The 12187-nt window shown below is 48.4% G+C and overlaps 1 protein-coding gene across 1 annotated transcript in view; it reads left to right on the top strand.

Annotated features, from left to right (window-relative positions):
* Positions 1–4947, top strand: part of LOC146357384 (cytosolic phospholipase A2 epsilon-like) — a 69101-nt gene extending 64154 nt beyond the window's left edge. Inside the window, exons 20-21 of the mRNA XM_084846358.1 lie at positions 1796–1973; positions 3413–4947. Coding sequence (XP_084702484.1) covers positions 1796–1973; positions 3413–3624 — 390 coding nt within the window. The 3' untranslated portion in view covers positions 3625–4947. The remainder of the gene's footprint in view (positions 1–1795; positions 1974–3412) is intronic.
* Positions 4948–12187: the final 7240 nt, after the last annotated feature.

Below are 12187 nucleotides of genomic sequence, written 5' to 3'. Positions count from 1 at the left end.
CATCAGCAACTTCAGGGCTATGAGAGGGGAAAACTGACAAATATTATCTTCACTAGATTTTCCCTGTTCAATGAAAGTTAGATAAGAGCTGTTTAAAAGTGATTAAAATGGGTGAAGAGAAATATTGTGCTTGCTTTATTCACATTGCACCAGTTAGTTCCACCAAATCAATATTGTCGTATTGTAAATTTGAATGTGTCTACCAAAGAAAGTTTTGCTGGGTTGGTTGGTTTGTTAGTTCGCATGCATGGTGTCTACCATGCATACCAATTTCTGGATATTCGTGGAACTGGTGCAATGTGAATAAAATAAGCTTTTCGACTTTGGGGTACTGTCATACCCATGCTCCCCAGTCCTCTTTGCAAGGACCATACTGGGCTAAGGCTTTGTAGAGCACAATCCTATGCATGTTTAGACAGGAAAAAAGTCCTACAACTCCCAGCATTCCTCAGCCGGCCATACTATGGAAATCTTTCTTTCCCCTCCTTTCTCTTGTACAGAAAAGGCCCTTTGCTTTGACTGCAGCTATCACTGGGGATAAAGAATTACAGATTTAGGATAGGATCCAGTGGTGCACTCCCACTGGAGCTACTGACATTGCTGTAAACCAACATTTGCACAACAGGAAAAAGTGGCTAGTTATGTTGCACAAGTGTTAGCTTACGCTAGTGCAATGTCATTAGCACTAGTAGAACACAATTTGGATACTACCCTAAGCCCCCTGGATGCTCAGTCTCTCAGCTCACGGCTTCTGGAGCCCTCTCTTGCCTCCTTGCACCTCCCTACTACTCTCCTCCCATTTACTCAGCACAGAGATGGCATTTCTGGGAGTCAGCAAGGCTTGATATTCAAAGGGAATGGGGGATGGTTCCCCTGAGATCTCCACACTACCCTGCAAGTTGATTAGCTTAGTTAAGCCTGGGCATCTAATGGCATCATTCTCCCCAAAAGAGATGATTAACTAGGGATGGGGGAGAATTCTGCCATGGACTCCAAAGAGTCCGTGGCGGAACAGAAGACTTACCCCCACCTCCAGGAGGAATCCTCTTCGGCCTGATCCTCTGGCTCCGGATTGCCAGCAATACAGCCGCCATGCCGTATCGCTGGTTGAAGGGAAGTGACTGTGGACGCAAATGGCGTCCAGGACACTATTTGCAGCCGTAAAGGCCTTAGTTTAAGGTAAATGCAGCCATTTACAGCTGCATTTACCTTAAATTAAGGCCTTTATGGCTGCAAATGGTGTCCTGGATGCCATTTGCGTCCACAGTCAGTTCCCTCCCTTCAACCAGCGATACGGCATGGCAGCCGTATTGCTGGCAGTTTGGAGTCAGCTGGTGGCTCCGCAGAATCGCCGCAGAGTGGGGCTGGCCGAAGAGGATTCCGGGGGGGAAGAACAGATCGCCTCCCCCCTGTGGACCCCCCCCCCGAACGGCAGGTAAGCGTTCCGCCCATCCCTATGATTAGCAACAGAACTGGTTCTTCCAGAGGAGCTAACAACATTTCCTTAACAACAAAAGCCTTCCATCTGGATGAGATAGCTACAGCATCAAGGGCCTTGAGGTTCTTCCTTAAATAGCCTTCTGAACATAGGCAAAGTATAACCCCTGCAATGTTGTTGAAACATATACTAATAATCACAGTTGTTGGGGTAGGGTGGGACAGGAAATCACAGGTTCTAAAAACTTTAACCTGAGAAGTATGTGCAGGTTATGGATCCACTTTTCCATCTCTTTAGGATGTGAAGATTCCACTTCTAACATCTGGTTTCAATATTTTTACCCCTATAACTACATAGCCTCTTGTAAAATCTTCTGAATACTTCTCAGAACAAGGAATCCCATTTCCCAAAATTATCCCAAAAGAAGAAGAAGTAAAAGAATGCTACTTGTTGGGAGAACAAGAAGGCCCTGAGATTCCGTTAGTGCTTCTTTTCCCCTTAGTTATCAACTCCTTCAGAGAGTACAAAGCACCTGGTAAGTCTACACAAGCTTTCTTTGCTTTTTATTTCAATACATCATCATCATCATCATCATTATTTATTACCAGGGCCAAAGCTCTCTGGGTGGTTTATAAAAGTTAGAACATTAAAATACGAGATACACAGTTTAAAAACTATTTACATAAAAGCATACCGACAATGTATACAAACAACCTATAACTGAAAACAACTTTGAAGGAAAAGCATTTAAAAAAAAACAAAACAATACAGCTTAAAGACTAGGGATGGACGAAAGTCCCTTACCTGGTCCCGCAGCTTTTTTCGGGGGGGGGGAGGCGCTCCGGTTCTCCCCCCGAAATTCTTGGTGGGTGGGGAGGCGCCGCGCCCCTCCCAGCCGAAATTCTGGCCGGGGGGGAACGCCCCGTCTCCCCGGCCGTGAAAGAAAAAAGTAAAGTGTAAAAAAAAAAAAACAACCCATGATAGGCTACGTAAAGATTTACGTAGCCTATCACGGCTGACTGAAAAGAAAAAAAAGCGCGTACGCAAATGGCGGCGCCCATGGGCGCCGCCATTTGCGTTCCTTATTTGGGCACGGGTAATCTACAGAAAGATTTACGTAGACTACGGCAAAAATAAGGGCAACGCTATTTGCGTTCCCCTTATTTTCGCCGTAGTCTACGTAAATCTTTACGTAGACTACCCGTGCCCAAATAAGGAACGCAAATGGCAGTGCCCATGGGCGCCGCCATTTGCGTACTTTTTTTTTTCCCCAAAGTCAGCCGTGATAGGCTACATAAAGATTTACGTAGCCTATCACGGCTGACTTTGAAAATCTAGCTGTGATAGGCTACGTAAATCTTTACGTAGCCTATCACTTTTTTTTTTTTTTACTTCTTCCCAGCAGAAGAACTTTCGCGGCCGGAGAGGCGGGGCTCTCCCCCCCCAGCCAGAATTTCGACGGGGAGGGATGGGGCGCCTCCCCCCCACCCAGAATTTTGGTGGGGAGGGACAGGGCGCCTCCCCCCGCCCAGAATTTCAGGGGGAGGGACGGAGCGCTTCCCCCCCACCGCGAAGCAAGCATCGGGATCAGGTAGGTGACTTTCGTCCATCCCTACCAGTGGGGACTAAAATCTGCAGGAGAGGCCATTTTGGGAGCGCCATTACTCACAGAGGTCTGTTTATTGGGAACGGATGAAAGGGCTTTCTCCCGAGTTACCCTCAAGCTATCCCGTGTGCTCCCTCAAGAACTATGATTGGCACCACTCTCTAGGCCTTTGCAAAGGGTGTGAAGACACAAGTTTTTAGTTTAGCCTTTCAAAATGAGTAGTTTTAATGTTTTCATGTTCCTGTTTTTATTGTTTTAAGATCGTATTTTAAATTGTTGTACCCCATCTTGATGGCTTTTTAGAAAATAAGGCAGTGTATAAATATTAATAAATAATAAACACATTTCCCTTCTTTTTTAAATCATAGGGGTGAAGCGTAGTCCAGAGGAGATGGAAGATGGCAATATTGATCTTATCAGTACCTTTGGCCCTTATAATATAAATGCCTTGCGATATTCAGAGGAAGATTTTGAAAAGCTGGTAAAACTGAGTCAGTACAACATCGAAAATAACAGAGATATGATGATTAAGGCTTTGCGTATAGCTGTGGAACGGAAAAGGCATCATAAGAAGAATTAGCAGTTTCATAATCCATGGTGATAATATCTGAGTCTAATAAAAGAGACAGGCTCAAACCTTTTACATATTGTTCAGCATTATGGAATAAGAGAGGGGGCCCTTTATTCCAGAAGGAAAGAAAAAATAATTAACAGTATGTTAAAAGAATTGCTCAATTTGTTCTAACTGAAGAAATACCAGCTTTTAGAAAATGAAACAAGTCATAAATGTGGAAGTACTCTCTTAACAAATATAATTTAATGCCTCAATTATTGACTGAGTGACTAGGGGTGTCTTTACATGAGCGATTTATTGCACATTCATGCTTGGCCACTCGCAGAAGTTTGCGAGTCCTTTACACGACATTGTCAACCTCCAGGACATCTCCCAAACCATTTCCCATTTATCCTGCTTTCAAAAAGATCAGAGATAAGCTGGATTTTATTTTTTTTAAGTGAGATATCGGCAGTGTAAAATGTTGGCTTAGTTCTATGAACTTGCCAAGGAAGGACTTTACTTGATTCAAACTACAGGTCTGCCATGTAAATGCTTAAGCACATTTCTCAGTTGGAGGGAGAATAGGGTAAAATGCCTCCCTGCAATGAAGGGAGACAGATCTGACTGCTAAGTTCAGAATCAACATCCTCTGTTGATTCAGAGCCCTCCCCCGCCCTTAAATTCAGTGGGGCTTATTCCCAAGTAAGTGTGCCGAAGGTTGCAGACTTACAGCGTGATCGTATGTCTACTCAGAAGTAAGTCCCAATGACCTCAGTGGGGCTTACCCCTAAGTAAGTGTGCTCTACTCAGAATTAAGTTGTAGCTATCCTGGGGGCTGCAATGAAACAGTATAGCACAAGTTAAGCGACAAAAGCAAGATGCCCCCGCTCCTTTGCACACACGCCAGGGAGGGAGGGAGGCACTCCCTCGATTCAAACGAAGTGTCTGCCATGTAACGGAGCCCCTCCTAATCCCACAAAGAAACCAAAAGCAGAAAGCCCCAGTAAGGATGCAGGGGGGTTGCTAATGTAGTGACACCCTGAGTAACGTATGGAAGCAATTCTCTACTTGGAAGCTATTTGGAAGTGCTCCAAACATGTCATAGTCGAAATACACTGTGAATAAATTTTCTTGTAACTTACAATGCTGGTCTTTATGCTCTATGTATTTCATGTACAAGATATGAGATTTCACTCATAAAATATCTCTACTTTTCCAACAGAGTTGGAGTACTTGATGTATTATTCCAAGGTTTCTCTACAAAAAGAATTTTGCATAAAAATAGTTTTGGTTTGGTACAATGCGAGTGGTGCTAATGTTTTTTAATAAAATAAAACCCGTTCCTGTTAGCAGTGGTGTAGTGGAGTCAGGGCTCACAGAGAGGCAGCACTGGCACTTGTTCGTTAGCAGGGACTCCGATGTCATTTGCCAACCCCATCAGAATTCCCTGTTCCCTCTAAGCATAGCTACAATCCTCACAGTAGCTGGGGGCAAATTAATTTTCCCAACAATTATATATTGTTCCCTGATGTAAAACAAAGTATTTGGGGGGTGGTTTGGGTCTGAATGGGCAATTAAGACCGATTAGCTTTACAAAAGACTTGCTCCTAGCAGATGAAAACTCCCACATTTTTTTTTTCTTCATATGGATCAACACAACTGCTTGCCATTTTGCACTCTTCTTGGGGACATGCATAGGGACCATTCTGATGAGTGCCTGCACCTCAAAATTTACCACTACAAAACTGCCTGTTAGCTAAACAATGGTGTCAACGATCTTCATTTGCTGAGTCTGACTGATTCCATCTAAGAGCACTGATATTTTGTTGGGGAGGGGGAAACTTGTAGGAGTCTGGATTCAGTACCCCTAACCACTGCCAATACACAAATCATCAAAACAGTCAAAGACCATAGTGCCAATTGTATGTTTTGATGGTGGGGTGGGAGGATCCTTATACACCAGGGTGTGCACAACCTCTTTGTGGGCATAAGGATTGGGGCCAAAATTCCTGGTCACTGGATATGGGTGTTATTTCCTTATATAACACCCCATGGAGAAAGGAAAGCCATGCACAAAAGCCTGTATTGAGAAAAATGAAACCAAATGAAATGGACCAATACATAGACTATGTGATGCACATTACATGTAACTCCAAGCCACAATAAATGACCAACAATCACACATCCACTGTTGGGCACATGAGGGACGATCTGGTTTCGGGGGGGGGGGGGGATTTCAACGACCCTGTTATCATGGTCAGATCACTTCCTTGTGAAGTTTGGTTTGGCGGTAGCAGATCCTCCCTGCAGGGGCAGGGGACCGATTAAGATGGTCCACCCCCGGAGCCTTATGGAATCCAATGGATTCCTGAACACTCAGGAGGATTTTCCAGCTGATAGGGCTGGCAATTCAGTCGAGGCCTTGGTCTCACTATGGTGAGATGGGAAGGGCCATTGATACAATAGCTCCCAAGTGCCCATTCTGGTGCTGTGGAGCCCAACATTCACCTTGGTTTACAGAAGATCTACGGGCAATGAAACAGGATGGACAACGGCTAGATTGCAGGTCTCGGAGCAAGTACGATCAAAGATTAGCAAAGACTCTTCGTTGTGCCTATTATGCAGCAGTGAGGATGGCAAAAAAAGTCTTATTTCACATCTATTATTTCATCCTCAAAATGTCCCCCAGCAGAACTGTTTTGAGAGGTAAAGAGCCTGTTGGGATCTTGCTCAGGCTCAGAGAAATTGGGATTGAAACCCTCCGTCATTTGCTGTAATAAATTTGCTAGGCACTTCGAGGAGAAAGTTGCTTGTATTCGCTCAGAACTAGACGCCACAGTTATCACAAAGTCTGGGGAGGTGTCCAGTGTTCCATCTGGTTGTGTTTCTTAGGATCAGTTTCAGTTGTTGCAGCATAATGATGTGGATAGGACGCTTTAGGGATGTCAGAGAATTTCGCCATGAATCTTAGGGAGGCCGAATGCCAGCGCATTCGGCCCCCTGAAATCGGTGGCGGAACGGTCTGCCCCCCGCCCCCCCCCCGGGATGGGACTTACCTTTGGCGAATCTTCCTGGCGGCGGCGGCAGTTCCGGCGGTGGTTCGGTGGCTACGTGATAGTTCGGTGTCTTCCAACCAGCTGCCGCCGCCGCTGCCATTTCCAGTAAAAAAAAAAAACGTGATAGGCTAAAGATTTACGTAGCCTATCACAGCTAGATTTTTAAAGAACACCGTGATAGGCCACGTAAATGTTTACGTAGCCTATCACGGCTGATTTAAAAGGGGGGGAAAAGCGCATGTACGCAAATGGCGGCGCCCATGGGCGTCGCCATTTGCGTTCCTTATTTTGGCAGGTCTTAGTCTACGTAAACATTTACGTAGACTAAGACGGCGAAAATAAGGGGAACGCAAATAGCGTAGCGTCTATGCTATTTGCATTCCCCTTATTTTCGCCGTCTTAGTCTACGTAAATGTTTACGTAGACTATGACGTGCCAAAATAAGGAACGCAAATGGCGGTGCCCATGGGCGCCGCCATTTGCGTACGCGCGTTTTTTTTTCTTTTAAATCAGCTGTAATAGGCTACGTAAACATTTAGGTAACCTATCACGGCTGACTGCAGGGATGCAAACAGCGGCGGCTACAGCTGCCGCCATTTGCGGAGCCGGCCAGCCAGGATTTAGGGGGGGAGGGACGGAGCGCCTCCTCCCCCAGCCAGAATTTTGGGGGGAGGGACGGAGCGCCTCCCCCCCAGCGCAAATGTCATCCTTCGAAAAGGTGACTTTCGTACATCCCTACGCTTGAATCAGTCCGTCCCTCCACATGGTAGCTTGACCCTCGCCCATCTTGTAGGGATGTTCAAAAGTCACTTACCTTTCCACGGATTATGTTCATGGGGGGGAGGCGTTCCGTCCCTCCCCCCGGAATCCTCGACAGTGGGGGAGGCGATCCGGTCATCCCCCCCAGAATCGACGGCCAGCTGTGCTCCGCGGCGGCTCTGCAGAGCAGCCGGCCAGGCCCAGGCCAGGGCCATCCGCAGCCGGATTTCAGGCCGCGGAAGGCTCTGGATTTTTTTAAAAAAAAAAGCGTACACAAATGACAGCGGCGGCAGCCGGTTGGAAGAACAGCCGCCGCCGCCGCCTGGAACATCCGCCCCAGGTAAGTCTCGTCCCGGGGGGATCCGCAGGGGCGGCGGGGGGGCTTTGTTCTGCCACAGATTTCGGGGGGCCAAGTACACTGGCATTCGGCCTCACCAAGATCCATGGCGGAATTCTCTGACATCCCTACCATCTTGGCTAATATGATCTAGCAGGGATGGATTGGCTGGGTGAGTCCAGGGGGTGGTAAATGCTTCACTCTGTTAGGGGGTGGTTCCTGCTGCCTTGAAGAGGCTGTGTGTGCCCTCTCCAGAAGAGGCCCTCCCTGGACCCAGAGGTGTGTGAGAACTATCACCTCATTGCTAATATCCCCTTTTGGGGCAAGGTGCTTGAGCGTGTGGTGGCTGGGCAGCTTCAGACGTTCTTGGAGGAAACTGGTTATCTGGACCCATTTCAGTCTGGTTTCAGGCCAGGGAATGGAACTGAAATGGCCTTGGCTGCTCTGACTGATGACCTACTCTGGGTGAAGACTGGGGAGTGCTACCCTGTTGATCTTCCTGGATCTCTCAGAGGCTTTTGACTAGGGATGTCAGAGAATTCCGCCACGGATCTCGGTGAGGCCGAATGCCAGTGCATTCGGCCCCCCAAAATCTGTGGCAGAACAAAGCCCGCCCGCCCCGCGAAAGGCGCGCGAAACGGGACACTTACCCGGTGCCGTTCGCACTGCTCTGCGAATGGTGTCCGCGGCCGCCATTCCCTTCATCACTATAGCCGTGATAGACTACGTAAATACTTACACAGCCTATCACGGCTAACGCAGGGATGCCATTTGCGTCCCTGCGGAAGCCATGATAGGCTGCATAAGTATTTATGTAGCCTATCACGGCAAAAAAAAAGGGAACGCTAGGGATGCCAGAGAATTCCGCCACGGATCTCAGTGAGGCCGAATGCCAGTGCATTCAGCCCCCTGAACTCCGTGGCAGAACGGCCTGCCCCCCCCCACCCCCCGCGGATCCCCTCCGGGACGAGACTTACCTGGGGCGGATCTTCCGGGCGGCGGCGGCAGGTCTTCCGACTGGCTGCTGCCGCAGCCATTTCCAGTGTTGGGGGGGGGGGGGGGAAGACGTGATAGGCTACGTAAAGATTTATGTAGCCTATCATGGCTAGGTTAAAAAAAAAAACACGACGTGATAGGCTACGTAAATCTTTACGTAGCCTATCACGTCTGACTTTAAAAAAACACAAAAAACATGCGTACGCAAATGGCGGCGGCTACGGCCGCCGCCATTTGCGTTCCTTATTTTGGCCCGTCTTAGTCTACGTAAATATTTACATAGACTAAGACAGCGAAAATAAGGGGGAACGCAAACAGTGTCTGCTACGCTATTTGCGTTCCCCTTATTTTCGCCGTCTTAGTCTATGTAAATATTTATGTAGACTAAGACGGCCCAAAATAAGGAACGCAAATGGCAGCGGCCGTAGCCGCCGCCATTTGCGTACACACGTTTGTTTTTTAAGTCAGACGTGATAGGCTACGTAAAGATTTACGTAGCCTATCACGGCTGACTACAGGGATGCAAACGGCAGCGACTTTTGCGTCCCTGCTAGCCAGCGGCCGGATGTCCGGCTGCTGGCGGAGCCAGCCGGTGGCTCTGTGGAATCCCCGCGGAGTGGATCCGGCCAGCCAGGATTCCGGGGGGGATTCCAGGGGGAGGGACGGAGCGCCTCCCCCCCCCAGCGGAACCCGGTGGAGCCAGGTAAGGGCAATTTCGTACATCCCTAGGGAACGCAAATGGCGGGTGCTATGGCGGCCGCCATTTGTGTTCCCTTTTTTTTTTGCTGTGTTAGCCTACACAAATATTTACATAGGCTATTACGGCAAAAGAGAGGGGCGCAAATGGCGTAGTGGCTGCCATTTGCATTCCCTTTTTTTTTGCCAAAATTCTGGCCCGGGGGGAGGCGCCCTGTCCCTCCGGCCGTGAACCTCGTCTCCTGCCGGGATGCAAATGGACTGCAGCTGCCGCCATTTCCAAGTAAAAAAAAAAAGAAAAAGTGATAGGCTACGTAAAGATTTACGTAGCCTATCACGGCTGACTTTAAAAAAAAAAAAAGCGCTTAAGCAAAGATTTACGTAGGCTAAAACGGAGAATGAAAAAGGGACGCAAATAGCGCTCGCTACGCTATTTGCGTTCCCCTTTATTTTCGCCATCATAGTCTACGTAAATATTTACGTAGATTAAGACAGCCAAAAAGAAGGAATGCAAATGGTGGCGGCTGTAGCCGCCACCATTTGCGTACGCAGTTGTTTTTGTGTTTTTGTGTTTGTTTACCCAGAGCCCTCCGCGGCCGGAAATCCGGCTGCGGATGGCTCTGGCCTGGCCGGGCCGGCTGCTCCGCAGAGCTGCCGCGGAGCACAGCCGGCCGTTCGAGGATTCCAGGGGGAGGAACGGAGCACCTTCCCCCACCAGCCAGGATTCCGAGGGGAGAGACGGAACGCCTCCCCCCCACCATCAACATAATCCGCAAAAGGTAAGTCACTTTCATACAACCCTAAGGATGAGGAGGGATGGTTGCATGGAGGGGAATAGAATTGGTAGGGGGAGAATGTAAGTGCTCAGTGGTGAAAGAAAAACATTCTGCACATGCTCAGAGGCACTCTCTAAGAACATAAGAGCCGTGCTGCATCAGACCAAGGTCCATCTAGTCCACCATTCTGTTCACACATGGCCAATCAGATACCCACTGGAAACCCACAAGCAGGACATGAGTGCAATGGCACCTTCCTACCCATGTTCCCCTGCTGCTAACATTGGTGAAATGTAAATAAATTCTAGTAATTCTAAATTAGAATGCATGTATATCCTTCAGAAACTTTGCAAGTTTCTTGCCTGGGGGACACCTCTAATGACCTGTGCATTTTCATACAAATTTATAGGGTTGGCGGAGAATTTCTCCCCGAAACTTCGGGGGGCCGAGCGCCAACGTGTTCGGCCCCCCGAACAAGTTTCGGGGAGAAATCCTCCGAACCCTCCCCGCCCCCCGCACCCCCCCCCCCGGGACAGGACTTACCTTCGCCGAATGTCCCTCCCGGCGGCAGGTCCGGCTGGCAGTTCGGCGGGTGTTCGAGCGGGGCGGGAGCGGCAGCCGGTCTTTCGACTGGCTGCCACCGCCGCCATTGCAATAAAAGAAAAGAAAAAACGCCCCGATAGGCTACGTAACGATTAACGTAGCCTATCATGGCTAGATTTGCAAAGTCAGCCGTGATAGGCTACGTCAATCGTCACGTAGCCTATCACGGCTGACTTAAAAAAAAAAAAAAGTGTGTACGGATAATGGCGGCCCCCATAGGGAGCCGCCATTCCCGTTCCTTATTTGGTCGCTGTAGTCTACGTAAAGATTTACGCTATTTGCGTTGCCCTTATTTTCGCCGTAGTCTACATAAACATTTACGTAGACTACAGCGACTAAATAAGGAACGCGAATGGCGGCTCCCTATGGGGGCCGCCATTAGCGTACGCTTTTTTTTTTTTTAAAGTCACCCGTGATAGGCTACGTGACGATTGACGTAGCCTATCACGGCTGACTTTGCAGATCTAGCCGTCATAGGCTACGTGAATCGTCACGTAGCCTATCAGGGGGCGTTTAAAAAAAAAAAAAAAACTTTCGCGTTCGCGGCCGGGCGAGGCGGGAAGGCTCCTCCCCGGCCTGAATTTCGGCCGGGCCGAGGCGGGAAGCCTCCCCCCCGGCCTGAATTTCGGCCAGGCCGAGGCAGGAAGCCTCCCTCCCCCAGCCGGAACTTCGTGGGGGGAGCAGCGAAGCGCCTCCCCCCCACCGCAAACGTCCTTCGCGGACAGGTAAGGGACTTTCGTCCACCCCTACAAATTTACCCAAACCCTATTGGGGAAGGGATGAATGGAAGGGAAAGGAAATCACTCCCTCCCCCAAAATGTAGAACTCCCCTTCCACATGAACTGCTTCACCTATCCTTCTGAAACTTTGCTGGTTTCTTACTTAGGGATAACTGTAGGCTGTCTGTAATTTTCAGAACAATGGTCCACAAGGAACATAGGGAGATAAGTATGTCCTCTTTTGGAGACCTCAAAATGTCAAGGCCACCCCTGCACAAAAACCCTTGTGGCTAGCATTCTGAAATTTGGCAGACATTATCTCCTCTGATGGGGAAATGAATCCTGAAATTTTTATCCAATTCCTCCAAGGAATTAAAACGTTATTGGCAGTTCCCTTTAAAAGAAAATCAAAACATAAATCCTGCACTTATTTTTCTGACATTGGGCAGGTGTAATTCCCTTCTGGGGGCTACTATGCCTGAAATTATCATCCAGTTCTGAACAAGAGAAAAAAGTTACAGGGTTGTTTTTTTTCTAATTACCCATGGTGGTCAACAGGAAGCATAAAGACTCATTTTTCTAGGGATGTTAGAGAATTCCGCCACAGATCCCAGGGAGGCCGAATTCCAGTGAATTCAACCCCCC

This window comes from Heloderma suspectum, chromosome 1, assembly GCF_057233095.1.
Source record: "Heloderma suspectum isolate Gila_16-S chromosome 1, 16-S_ref, whole genome shotgun sequence".
Taxonomy (NCBI): Eukaryota; Metazoa; Chordata; class Lepidosauria; order Squamata; family Helodermatidae; genus Heloderma; species Heloderma suspectum.
This window is presented reverse-complemented; position numbering and strand designations above follow the sequence as displayed.